Here is a 14,805-nt window from a genome sequence, read left to right as displayed (position 1 = left end):
TATTTAAAATGGCCAAAGATGCAAGTAAATTTTATTAATAGAGTTTTTAACTCTATGGTTTCTAGGAGAAAAGATATTATGAGAAAGCCTGTCTGCAGTGTAAAAATTAAGAAATCATCTCTTGAAAGAATGCTAAGGTTCAGTAATGGAAACATTGCTTTGAGACCCTGCAAGTTACTGACAGCAACAATTGGTGAAAAGGACAAGAGGACAAAAAATTCACTAGCTAGTAGCGTTTAAGGACATGATTTACAAAGTTAGTTGGCTACTGGTTTGTATGGCCTTTTTTTCTTCCTCAGACAAGGAACTGTTATTAAACTAGGGCCACCACAGTTTTACATTTGCAACAACCAAAATGAACAACAGAACCATAACAGGGGCAGAAATCTGTCCAAGTAGCCTAGAAGTTAAAAATAAAAATGAAAAATGAAAACTAACAAAATTCAAATGCTTTATCTCTGCATCTCGACCTTATTTCACACAAAGTACATAAATTGACATTGCAAAATAGTTGTTTTGACTATACTTGCAAGTCACAACTCTGCAAGCAGTTAAATTGGCCCTACTGTAGTTATCTGCAGTCATTGCAAACATCCCTCTTTTGTGCATGCCACTGCTGTAAAGCTTAGTCTGTATTTAAGAACAAAACCAAATCAAGACCTTGAAATGAAAATATTTAACAAATAGTGCCCAGCTCAGTCTGTATTTCAGTTACATAAGTCTAGGTATCTGAGCAGAACAGAGGTAAAGGAAAGAATATTCACAGTCACGTAATTTATAACTGAACTAGAAGGAGGGTTGTCTTTCCTTTGACAAAATATATTTTTTTAAAGGCATATGCCACTTTTTTTTAGTAATCTAAAGTAAGCATAAGGAGTTTTAAGGTATTTTTATTTTGTTAGAGTAGGGAACTATAAAGAACATAGGAAGAGGAATGCAAGGAACAGAATGGTACCTGCACTCCAAAACTTCATTGTGATGACAGCCCATGGAAAAGTCTCTGTGCCATACCGTGAATGCTATCTAAGGTTTGATAAAATTTTAAATTTAATCATGTTGATCATATTGCTTTCATTTCCTCAAACCTTATTAACCCTTACTTCTGTATGACTGTACCATTACTATAAACACAGAATTACTATAAACACAAAATTAAAGAAATATTTTACCTCAAATAATCCTTGCTTTTTAATAAGGGAATTCCCTTCTAGTGTCCAAAAATAAAGGTGTGATTTTCCACAAGTAACTATTATATTTGTATCAGTAGGGTGAAAATCTGCAGCAAATACAGCTTCATTAGAGCACTTGAAAGGAAAAAGAAAAACATTGTATCAAAATTTAAAATTCAAATAAAACAAAACAATATGAAATTGTTCTCTAGTTAGATAAACTGATCAACTCCTGATATAAGAAAGAATTTGAGCCATTCACTTAATAGTGTAGGATTGAAATACTTTGGTAGAATATTCTTAAGCAAAAAAGACTAAAGTCAAAAAGATTACTTTTTTTAAGTTAATTTTGAAGGATAACTTTGATAGTATCAGATAACAAATCCTTCTTTATGAAACTCAGTTTAAGATGCTTTTCTGCACATGGTCCTACCATTGTTTCCCAGACTTTTCTAATAAATTGTAGAATGAATACAATAGTAAAATTTAAAAAAAAAAAAAAAGAAAAAAAGAAGAAAGGAAAGAAAAAAGCTGTTAGCATAATCTTAACTGCAAGAGGAAACGTTCATTTTCTTCACGTTCTTTGCCTTTTATAAAATGGAAGGGCTAAAAAGTCACAAGGCATTTTATGACAAGAAATCCAGATGTACATAAGTAGTACAAAATATCTTATTGCAACACCTTGACATCTGCCAGCTTTTCTTCTTTTTGCCAGTCCCACACCGAAAGCACATGGTCATTTGAGTCATCCACTGAGCACAGGCTACTTCCTCCATTCTGAAGCAAAACATGGAAAATATTAATACATCCCCCAATAAACATTAGAAACATAAATATATATCCAAAATACTTAAATACTCCCCTGTAGTTTAAAATGATTTATTTACATTGTTATACTTCTAGTTATCCCACAGATCTTCAAGAAATATAATAATTTATAGTATCGTTGAAAAATAGGGCTGAAAAGGGATCTAGAAAAGGAACTCTGGTAAACTGTAGACAAACAGACTTTGGCAGGAATGAGGTACGAATCTTTTTTTTAAAAATTCAGTGATGCAACTTCCCAAGGCAAACTACACATTATCCATATTAAGAAGGTTTTTCCTGATGATTATATGGAGTTTGTTTCTTGCAATTTAATCAATTACTTCTTGTCAGATCTACTATGGACACAATGATCAATTTCACTCTTCATATAGGAATAATGGACCAAGATCAGGGAATATTATAAGGAAATAAAAAATGACCTATTCCTGACGCGTGTCTTTGTCAGTTCCATCTTCTATCAGTCTTTCTCATCTTAATGACCCTAATTCATTCAGTCTTACTTCATGCAGCATATTAGATAGACTCTCCATACCCCTTTTTCTGGGGTGTGAATCCCAAGATTAGATGAGGAACTCCATCTGGGACCCTACCTGAACTGAGGGGAGCTGACTGATCACAGGTCTCACTAGTGATGTTAACTGCTGTATAATCACCAGACCTTTTTCCAAGTAGCAACTGTCTAGAAGGTAGTTTTCAGACCTGTTTTTTCTAATTTGGGAGGGGAGTCATTCCTAGCCTTGTGTCTACAATGGAATAAACCATCAAGTAACTTCTAACTGCTTTCCAGCCCATTCAAATATGATTTATTTATTTATGTTGTTCCTGGTATTAACCATGTCAGCTTTGACTGTGGATAAGCTTGCTGGAACAGAATGAGCCTGTGGTTACATGAGCATTCTTTTGGCAGCAATGCTGACAGTCTTTCTCCTGCCACCCATAGTACAGCCACGTGTTGCTGCCTCTTGAGCTGAGCCAGCACAGAAGTTTGTTCTATCACAGAGCGAGCCTTTTTTGGGAATAGATCAATTTTAGAGGGGAAAAAAAGAAAAAAGACCCAAACAAACTATTTGATTTTGTTTACATATAATTTTGCTTGGTTGGTTTTCTGATGCATTAGGTCCCAATATGTATCTCAGGCACAGCTACAAAAATAATTGTGCCAACACAAATCAAGAGGTGAGACAGACAGGAATTAGTAACCTGAAGACAGGGCTGTTTGAAATGAGAAATGCAACACTGCTATAGATTGGGAAGTGATACTCAAAACAAGCTAAGCTATGACTGTGAAATCAAAGCATAAAGCAAATACATTAAGCACTTGCTTTCTTGTGGCATCTGCTAATACCAATCCTCTGCTATAAAGCATATTTTATCCTTCAAAGCCGACCTTGATCTGCATTCTTTCACCTTTGTAGAAAGCCAGCTCTCTCAATTCACTCCTCTCTTTTCTAATTCATATAAAATATTGTCACCCACATTCCTGCAACTGCTTGTCCCTGAAGAAATTAATTGTGTGTTATGGTCTGCACATGGTAGACCTGAGACTGCTGAAATATTACTAACTTTAATAACGACAAACCATTGGAAGCAACTGGGCTACGAGGTTTATTTCCCTAAAGAAGCAGCTAAAGAAAAAAAACCTTGGATATTTGCTTTGGTCACTGAAGCTAAATTTGCAAATCTTCAAAGACCTGTTTGGCAAACATTCTTAATATGACTCTTTTACTTTACTTACAGATTTAGAAAAAGCAATGCAAGTGACGGCTCTGTCAAAAAAACCCATTCCAATGACATGCAGTGTATTCAGAGTTACAGAATCCCAAACACGTACGTGTGGTGGTAATTGCTATAAAATAGACACAGAAATAACAGTTGAGAGAATGGTGGCAAAAAATATCAGGATTTAAAAAAAAAAAAGTGAATGAATCCAAATAATATTTTAAAACTATTTAAGGTATGAAAACTATCATAACTTCTCTAGAGGCAACTGTGTAAGCACTGAGACACTACAAATGATTTACTGATTACCATGCCTAGGATCAATATTTGGGATTGAGTATCCAGAGTGTACAGCATTTCAAGTCTCACTGATCTTTGGTAGTTCACTGAAGTTAATGATGAATGTCTTGAAACATTAAGTGGAAACCATTGATGACCTTGCAACGTGGGACCTACTCGTACACTAAGGATCATCAATGTAAAGTGAACAAAATTATTCTGGTCAACATCAAACGACAGGTGCAAAAAGATTAAGAATTTCTAAACTGTATGCAAATAGCCCAAGAACAATTCCCCATCAAAACTTTGTGGTTCCTCCTTCCTCCCCTCAATTCCTGGCTTGTGTAACACAGCCCCACACATTCAACGTGAAGACAGAAATGCATCTCAAAGCCACTAGAGGGCAACCCCAGGAAGTACATGCTTATGAAGTTTTATTTTTCAAATGGCTATGTTTAAAAACATAGTATCTTCATACTTTACAGGAAAACAATGAAGGCCATATTTTAGTTCTGTTTTTCCATGCCTTTTCAAATTAAATAAGTTTTATTACAAATATATATATATATAAAAGCAACAACCAGTCGCCCTCTCATAAATTGTGAAATTATCCTAAAAATTATCTATTTGTTTCAGAAATAGTGTTTACATAAAGATTCTCTCTCTCTCTATATATATATATATATATATACATACATACACACACACACATATATCAAGCTTTCAGGTTTGATTTCACAAATACAGTCATGAAAAATTGTATTTATGAAGTTTAAAAAAGTACCAGAGATTTCTGCAACACACAATAGAAAATAATATTTTATGCTACTCAACTAAGTTATCTTTAGATAAACATTATACTGTGCAACTGGATTTTGTTTTCCTAATTTAGTTATACTATCAAGCATACTGAGGATTTTTTTAATCCTGCCTTAAAATTCTTCTTTGACATCTACCCAAAATTTTGCAATAGTTTTGCTACAAAGTCAGCTGCGTTTATGCTGAGCAAATTTTTATTCATTCATTTCCTGCCTCTGCTTGTATTCGTTTTTTTCTCACTTGTCAGCTCTTTGAGGTGAGATTCATCATACTATGTTCAAATAAATTCCTAGCTTACAACTAAGCTTTACAATAATAATGATAATAATAGACGATTATTCTTGTCTTGATGGTGGCAAGAATATATTTTTTTCAGCAACATAAAAACATAAAGCCATTTTTATTTGTACTTTGGGTTTGGTAGCTGTGGTCAGAAATAAAGTGGTGTACCGTACAATTTAATCTCCTCTGCTTCCCCTCTTTTCCCAACACTCATTTTCACTCTCAGGTCTCCCTTATAGGCTTATCCTTTCATGTCTCTTTTGGAGACCAACTCCCAAATTACTTTGGTCTTTATAAGTAATGGAACCAGAAACCAGACTGATTTTGATAATGGAACAGGATAAATCTGATATTGTGCAATAGGCACTCTCAAATTAAGTTTTGTTTGTGTTCAGTTCTAAAATTTAAAACCAGTTTAACTGCCACATGAAAAAGATACACCATTTATCTTCTTGGTAACATATTCCTGTGAAATAAAACCAGTTATATGTCAGCAAAGGAGTTACTCACTTTTCCATCCTTGGATGTACCTGCAACTTGACCTGTGGCTATAGTGATCCTATCAGGATGGACAGCCAGGCTAAAAAAAGACAGACAGACAGAGGGTGAACTTATAGGCACTTATATATTCCATTAGACTTTTGCTTGAGCATGTAGTAAACAGACTTATTTTAGTCATACAAAACACACAGCACACACGTCAATATTTTAAAATCATAAAAACATAACTGATAATTATTTTCATGCTCTTGAAAATAATTATTTTCACGTCTCCAAAAATCTTATGAACAAAGTGGTAACTTGCTTAAGCCCTAATACCTCAAAGCATGTATCAAACAAGCACCAGTCTCATGCTGGGACTCATCTCACCTAGATTTAACTGCTTACAATGTATAAGGACTTTATGGTTTGAGCTAGTTATCTAACTTCATCTCTCTCTCATCGAATGTTGTAGAGATACAGTCAGCATCGTAAATGCAGTCTAGTGACAGTCTTCCAGACCACACATATTTATCCACTCAAAGATAAATTGGTTGCTAGAATGTGTTAACCAATGTACTGCAGCAAATCCTCTGGTGGGATACCAAATTCTTCTTTGTAATATTTTTCAAAAGGTTACTAAAGGAATTTTTTTGTTTGTTTTCAAAGAAATAGTATACAAAAATTAGAAAACTGATGATGTAACTTCTAAAATTAGAACTGTAAAATTTACCAATGTTAATGTCTCTAACTGGAGTACAGCCCACTTTTGCCTAAATTCTATCTTAATTCTTTTTTCACTGCATCTGCTTTGCATACAGTTCTAGAGGCGAAGTACCCTGAAAAAATGAACTGTGGCAATAATTCATTCAGCTTTATGATGCAGAAATGTATCCTCCTTCTAATAAAACAAGATTTGAAATGTCTAAAGAATTAGAAAATTTTAAAGAAATGAGATGGAAGAGGTCCAAGTTAAGATCTCCTTGTAAAAGGGGTAGATTACACAAATAATTCAGTTTTATGAAACATACTCACAATGCAAAGATTTGATTATCAGTTCTATTTTTGGCTTTCAGTGACAACAGGTGTTTCATAAACCTTAACTCAAAGAAAGGATGTCAAACTCAGCTCATACATTAGGGCCCATCAGACAATCCGGGTGCTCTTTTTCAGTTACACTCAGCAAGTAGTATTGACAGATACAGTCAAGATAAACCATATGTTTATTTACATTTCAATTCAATGATACTGATATTTCCTGATATCTAATATCCTCTAAGCTTAAACACAGCAAAATCACTTTGAAGCTCAAGCTGGCATGTCTGAATGACAGCAGACAAAGCAGACTGCTCAGGACTAGTTTGCAGGATATTTGCCATGATGTACACATGCTCGAAGACTACCAGGGAGACTGCAGATGAGATTAAAACTGTTTTACTGATTAGACTGAGCCTAAAGGACCAGACCCAGATAAGATGAATAATTCAATCCTACTTCAACAAGGACGGTGAGTGAAAACAGAGCAACAAAATTTAGCAGATCTATAGACAGATTTCTCTACATTTTTGTATTCTCAATGTAAAAAAAGCGTATCATGGAAAATAAGTTTTCTTGAGTAAATACAAGTAGGAATTGTTAGCAACTGAGACAGAGAGAAAAGCGGTAACTTGGAGAACATCTATACAGCAATTGCATATAGACACCACCAAAGCAGCACAGCACATACAGGAGCACAGACTTCAAAGCAGGTTTTGCAAGCAAAGTCAGGCTCTGCTGAGGGACATATTTGGATATCCTCAAGTCTGTGCGACCACATCTTCACAGCAGTTGCTTCTTGCTGACTAGATTAGAGCAGTAAGAGACATCCTTACCATGACTACAATCAGACCTTTACACAATCAGATTGTATAAATGCATTGTCAGGCTTAAGGAACCAACCTACCCCAGGTTAGATTATATGAAATTTTCAAAACTGTTACGAGAAAAGAACAAAGTATTACCAACCAAATACTGTTTTATGACAGAAAAATAAAAGTACAGTGGGTGACTTACCACTTCACATCATCGTTATGACCAGTGTAATGTCTCTGAAGTTGTTCTTCAACATTGAATAACACGACTACAGATGCAATAAAATATACAGTTTCGCCCGTTGGAAGAAGATATAGGTTACTGCGACAGTCCCGACCCCGATATCCATAGCTAGCATGTTTGTCAAGATGCAACAACATTATATATGAATTTAGAACATTAAAAATAAGGAAAAATGAAACAGACTTTCAGTCATGTATTTCCTGATAGGCAACATCCCTTGGCTTGAGCGCAGCTTTATCACTTGAGACCCTTCAGAACTCCCTCCCTTCCCTTAGGGAGAGCTAAAGTATTTCACCATCTGAGTGCCTGAAAACCTACATATCATACAGAAAATACATGGTAAAATAGACAGAGACAGGATTTTGCAGGCATACTATCCCCTCAGCATCTTCTGAATTTCTCTAAATGCCAGACTAAGGAAACATTAATTTTGTCCCAAGTGTATTTACTATTTACACTGGTGGACCAATTAAAATAAAAATTTGGACTTGATGAAAACATTAATAAGTACTTCAGTACATCTCTCTGCATTGCATTAGGATTGATTGCATTATCCTTTGTTCAGGTTGATTGATTTCATTATTCTGGTTATTACCAACCAGATGCATAAAAAACCGCAGAAGGGTTGCATCATATGTTATTTTTGTAGCATTTAAAAGGCAGTGGCCCAGATTTTTATGCTAGTCATATCAACGCTAATCTAAAATTAATCCAGTGAACTAACTGGAATTAATCCAGAAATAAATTTCATTTAGACTGAACGTTGATTCAGCCAAATTATGTAGTTTTATTCTTATGAAGAGTCATTAGGGACTACAACTATTTTGGCTTTCCCTTTTTATGGGAACAGAGAGGAACAATATCACAGAATCTTGGCAAAACAGCAGTGTTCTAACTCAGTCAATATGGAGAAACTGGCTGGGAGAGATATATAGAAAAGTCCTGAAACCCCACATATCTGATATTAAAACTACGTTTGTGCACTGTTCTCCACGGCCAATGAAAACGCAGACAAACTAAAACACCTATGTTAACTATAGGTCCTTACTGTATGATCATGTTCTGTTATTCCTGAAACAGGAATTTAAATAACAGCTTGCTGGGTTTGTTTTTTTGTCTTATTAAATATAACAGAAGTAGTGCTGCATACCCAACCATCAAAATATACATTTAAAATAGAGTTTTTAAGCTCCCAAACTGGAAATTTTCTGCCGAAGTTCCTTAAAATTTGACATATTCAAACCTGAAGAAGTTAAAACAATAAATATTTAGGTTATAAAATATTTGCTATCAATTTCTAATCATAGAATATTGAAATTATAAAATATTTATTATCAATTTCTAATCTGTCCGTAAAGATAAGAGTTACTTTAGATTGCAGGACGCTTTATTTGTTCAAATTTATTTTTCTTTATAAAGCCAGATACCACCACCAACTGAAGCAAACAAAAGTCCCCTAAGTTTAACAAAATATAAACAAGTTGGTAATGAACTAGCAGTTCAAGATAGTGTAAAAAAAATGGAAAAAAAAAAAGACATGCATGATGAAGAAATCTCTGTGCATAAATATAGCCATTAAATGGAAGAGATTGCATTCTTTCAGGAAAATCTCCTTTTTCCACCATTCTTCCTGTTGGGAACAATGCTGCATTCAGCCCTATGCATGACTGCTGTTGTCAAATACTCAGTTTTTCTCTAGCAGTCTTTTATTCTCTAATTTAAACTCCTAGGGTTGATCTCTCCTTCTCCTCACAGTTTCCCACCCTCTGATTTGGTGGCTCCAACTTTGATTTGGTGAGTTGGGACTTCAGTGAACGTTATCTTGACCTTTTCCTTTCATTCAGCCTGCAGCCTTTGTGTCAAATCTGCTTGCCAAATGAGCTAGTCTCAAATGGGTCTTTGCAGATCACAGCTCCCTCCCTGGTGTCTCCAGTGCCGATGTCTCGCTCGGATTGCCCACTCTGCTCCAGCCCTGCCTCACACTTCATTATTCAGCATTTCTGTTTCTTCATGTCTGAATATATCTGATTGTCTGAATTGTTTTTTGACTTACTCATTTATCTACTAATAAGATTGTAAAACCCCTTTATGTTTCAGCTACATAGATTAGATTTTCTTGCTTCTGTTTCTCATCATAGTCTGCTTTGCCCTTTCCATCTCTCCATCTCACCTCCAGTATCTTGTTTCTCTATGCCCATTTTTACATTATAAAGCATTTCTGGCTATAATCCCACAGCCAGGCTGGTTGGTCTCCTACAAAGATGTTTTCTCCTACTCCAGTTCTGATATCCTGCATGCAAACAACTCAGCTTCTCCAATTTAACTGGAATGAATGCCTGAAGTATTGGTGTGTTTTTTTTCTCTCTTTTTCCTCAAATTATCTTACACTCCTGCCCCCACTTTATCTTCTCATCATTATAGTCTCTAAACTGGACACTATTTTACTTATTAATTTATTCCTCTTTGAGTCCTGTAGGTACCTAGACATAACTTTTAAGTATGCATATAATGATTTGGTTTAATTCAAAGAAAAAAAAATGGAAACAAATTAGCACAGTATTTTTAGGAACATATGCTTCCTCCTCAGTAACCATTTATAGTTAGTTGAAGCATTTTATTTACTCATACCTTTTCTATTAATAGAAAACATTTGTATATGGGATTTTGCTAGGTACACAGATGCACACCTGAGAAAACATATGAATATTCAAACTAAAAATAAATGACTATTTGCCAGATGGAGTATTAAGTAAGCTTAAGTGAGAAATTAATGAAACTGAAATCATGACTTAAATCTAATTATCGTTTCTTATAACAGTCTGAAATATTAACTTCATGTCACTGCTAATGACAATCCATTTTGTGCTTTTTGCTGTTATTGTTTCAGCAAGCTTCTTAACACTTTCTCTCGCATCATTCTTATGCCCTTCTTCACGGGGGACCTTACAAACCTGAAAAGACATCATTCAGTTCTGTTGTGATGTACGGTGAGAACCTGCACAATGATTAGATGGTAGAATGCTGCAAGCAGTATTTATCACTGAAATCTCAACCATTTTATAACTTTGTGATGCCTTGGGTTTTTTATTTTTTGGTTTTTGTTTTAATTCATCTTTGGTTATTTCTGTATGCATCGTCTCTGCAGTTCCAGCAGAGTGGGGTTGAACCCACAAGCTCAGCTGCAATAGGAATAATAAGAATGGTTACTAAATCTGTCATTAATCTCTAGTGAATACAATGGGACTTTTGGAAACTGTGTGCATTCTGAAACCACACACAGTTCTATTTATACAACTTAGAAAAAGAATATTTGCAGCCTGCCTTCTTTTTTATGAAGACAAAGCAACTTCCTATTTGCAATGCTTGGGGCCAAAAAAGTATTTGCTTAAAATAGAGGTCCTTATGAAGACTTCATCTCTCTAAACATAGTGGATATTACAAATAGACTCAGATCTTTTTATGTGTATAGTTTATCTTGAATCATCTATTACATATACTGACATTAAACACAAATGAAAGGTCATTTTTTTTTCCAAGAAAGGATGGATTTTCTTATTATGAATTAAACTGAGACATGAAAATTTCTGTATGTGATGAAATACTGGAGGTTTTTCAAGTCAGAACTCTGTAATTATGCCTACTCAGATATTAAGGGAAAATTCTGGTTGTTTGGCATTTACGCTGCTTAAGCACAGTTTCAAATCTAAGTATTATGGTTTTTATATATGTACGTATCTTATGAATTTCATTGCTAAGTATCTATCGATTGCAATATGGTATTCAATTCAGGTCTTATTCAAGTACTGAAGTTGGTTACAGCAACTCCTATATAAGACAATGGTGCACCCTTTACAAAATACAGTTTAAAATGATAAATTACTGCTTAGAATCAGTAACAAACCCTGAGCTTGTTTTATGCACACTATAATTAATAATCACAGCCCACTACATTTTTACAATATGCCTCATTTAATCTTTAGCTAATTAGCATGCTTCAAGCGCAACCTTCAGGCAACATTTAAGCAAAATCTTCAGCTGCCACCCTGTACTTCACAAAGTGCAGCCTCAAGAAATGAACACCTATTTGAATGGAATGTCGCTTCACACTTCGCTAATGAAACAAGCCCTGTTTCTTGCTATACTCTACCTCTAAAACATATTTTAAACAAACCTTTAAGAAATGACCAATTTCCAAGTAGTCCTCCAACACCAAAAGGATACACCCATTCCAGTTTAAGCCTCTTGGCTGGTAGCTCTACTTTTGCTTCCAAATTGTAAGATTCCACTTGATCTTTGGGCATGTACATGGTAACAGGACGTCCACGAAGAAACATTTTTACGTATCCTTCCTCTATAAAAGGTCAGAACAGTTTAGAGTTACAAAAAAAAACATCAGTAAAGAACTCCAGTGCTCCTCAATCCCTTCCCACTTAGTTTGGTGCATTACAATTACAAAATGACATGCAATCACAAACATATAAAATAAGCAGCTTATTTTTCCCTAAATCGCAATCACTAGGCAGAATTATTAATTTCTTCTTTTTTTTAAATAAAGTCCCTTTTTCCTCTCAATGTTTTGAGCAGAAGACTTAGAACTAAACAATGTCATGAAAAATTAAAAAACTGAAAGGATTGAAATTGAAACTTATTTTTCTAAAATGAATGTTACATATTGCATTTTTAAATATTAAAAATGAAGTGGAAAACATCAAAGATTACAATTAACACAGAAATGCCACTTAAAATTAATTTTATTTTTTAATCAGTATTTACAGTGGAGCATCAGCATCTAAAGTATTTTCCAACACTCAGTCGCATTCTTTGCATATCAGTGTAAAGATATGCTTTACACTTGATACAGTGTTAGAGATACATTTGAAATAAGGAACATGAACAATTAGTAAAAAGAATCATGCTGATGTACATGCAAAAAAAGATGTGTTAAGAATTACTAAACATTGAAAAGGAATGACAACATTGACAGCACGTTATAGAAAGGAAAATGACATACAGGAGAGAAGCTACAAAAACTGTATTGGCTGACAGAAGTAAACATTTCTAGAAGAAAATACTAAAAATAATGTGTTGAACTTGGAAGAAATATTTTTGGGGGAAGAGAAGCAGGGATTAATAACAGATCTGGAAGTACTGACTTGGGGACTTCATGGGGCTTATAAAACTAGGAGATCTGGGAAATGCCATGAAGGTCTGACTAGGACTTTTGGGAACTGGCAAGGCCAAAGTGGGTGTCCTGTGAACTTCTGGTGAAGTTTGTCCAGATTCAGAACGTGCTGGCTCTTGCTGCTCCATCGGCAGATCAAGGAATTCAGCCTTGTTCTCATGCGAATCAAGCAGTTTTGGAGTCAGTGACATCTGTAGAATTACTAGACAGAATAATCACGGGCACAAAGGAAATGGAAGGGCAAAAGTAATAAAATCATGTAAATGAAAAAAAAATATACAATTTAGGACTGTTAAAATTATGCTATGAATGTTAAGTATCATTACAAGTATACCATTAGTTTTTAGTTTGAAAACTAAGGCTTTATTTTAATTGGAAATGCATACATTAAAAATCCTGAGTAAATTAATAAAAATTATTGGTTGAACTAATAAACAGAGCTATGTTTTATTACCTAGACACGTGTATTCTGCCTTTACACTAATTCATTTGGGAAAGATCTACTTCACCTGTCACAGTAACATTACAGATATGGCTCTCCAAAAACCCTCCAATTTACAGAATTCAGAGATATAACGAAAGCAACAGAAAACAATGCTAAAAAATTAGAACAAAAAAATACACACAAAAAACAACAGAATAATGATGGTGACAGATGGTTGGAGCTCAAGATGAATGTTAAAATTGCCAGAATACTGGAATTGTTTTTAAAAATCTACTCTGATAGATCTGTATTGGAAAATAAACTAAAGAGGGTAGAGCATTAAATAGCGGAGCATAACAGCACTATTTGTATGCGCATGCAGCATCTATTTAATGAGCTTGAAACACATGCCAATGCTACTATACTGATGCACTGGAAGTTAATAGATTTTCAGCAGTGACAACTCTTGACTGTGCTTATCAAAGGCTGGGAATGAATGAAAGTTTAATTCACTGAGCTGCTTTTCTCACTTGAAACGTCATGGGACTCATATAACTTGCATTGAGCCATATAGAGTGGAACTACCCACATTTGACCTAGTCACTCAGAACTCCTTTTTAGAGTAAATAGGAAGAAACAGGTACTTTTACAGGAATTAATCACACTTTAAAGCAGGTGTCCAAACCCAAAGTATATAAATTATGCCTTCAGTATGCCTGTATCTCTCTACTAACTATAAAGAGGAATTTAGTATGACTAGGCAAGGCACAGAAATCTACACTGTGTAGTTATTTCTAAGTTTGGTAATATTAATTACATTAGTTCTGATTTTTGATAGTAATATAAACTTATTATGTTCCTAACCAATCTACAACCCTTTTCTTTTATTCTTATAACTAAATTTTTAAGACAGCAAAGCTCAGTATGTGAAGATACAGTTGTAAAGACAGACAAACTACAAAGACAGACCAATGGTGAAACTTCTAAACAAATGTATCTTTTACATCTGCAAGTTTGTAAATTCTGAAATTGTTGTTGAAAATAACAGTAAAAAATAACAGCTCTTAAGAAGCTCTTAATGTGAATGTTCGTAGGATCTGCAAAGCAGACACTACTGATCACAGGCATAAAATTGACGATGAATACACAGAGGTAGAAACTCTTTAAAAAACTTTGCCTCAAGAACATTTTTTTTTTGCAAAATTTTATATCTGTTGCAAAGCTGAGAGATGCTGATTAGTGGAAAAACTGTTAGGAATAAACTATCTCTAAAAAGCAAGACAAATCTGTGATCTGTGATTATATCACAGACAAACATGCATCAAAAATGTGCATATTTACACTGCAAATTTGCTACAGCTTTAGAAAACAATATGGTATACCAAATTTAACTCTGCAATATGACATTGAGCAAAAAGCACTGATAAATTAGTTGTACGCCTAGATCTGCTTACCCAGCATTTAGAATAATCTACGCTCTACTCAATATGAAAAAGCAAGGGAAATACCAAGGCTTCTCTAATCATGTT

General features: G+C 34.4%; 1 protein-coding gene across 9 annotated transcripts in view; it reads right to left on the bottom strand.

The window, feature by feature from the left end:
- EML1 (EMAP like 1) overlaps positions 1-14,805 on the bottom strand; it is a 124,285-nt gene that overhangs the window by 15,973 nt on the left and 93,507 nt on the right. For all 9 annotated transcript variants that reach the window (XM_080593198.1, XM_080593201.1, XM_080593196.1 and 6 more), the window contains 6 exons: positions 11,892-12,021; positions 7,629-7,778; positions 5,607-5,676; positions 3,733-3,843; positions 1,851-1,946; positions 1,170-1,304 (listed from right to left, as the gene is read on the bottom strand). In XM_080593198.1, the coding sequence (XP_080449324.1) occupies positions 1,170-1,304; positions 1,851-1,946; positions 3,733-3,843; positions 5,607-5,676; positions 7,629-7,778; positions 11,892-12,021 (692 nt within the window). The remainder of the gene's footprint in view (positions 1-1,169; positions 1,305-1,850; positions 1,947-3,732; positions 3,844-5,606; positions 5,677-7,628; positions 7,779-11,891; positions 12,022-14,805) is intronic.

The sequence above is a fragment of the Anser brachyrhynchus genome (assembly GCF_964034855.1).
Source record: "Anser brachyrhynchus genome assembly, chromosome: 5".
NCBI lineage: Eukaryota > Metazoa > Chordata > Aves > Anseriformes > Anatidae > Anser > Anser brachyrhynchus.
The sequence above is the reverse complement of the archived record's forward strand: the minus strand, read 5'-3'. Positions and strand labels throughout refer to the sequence as shown.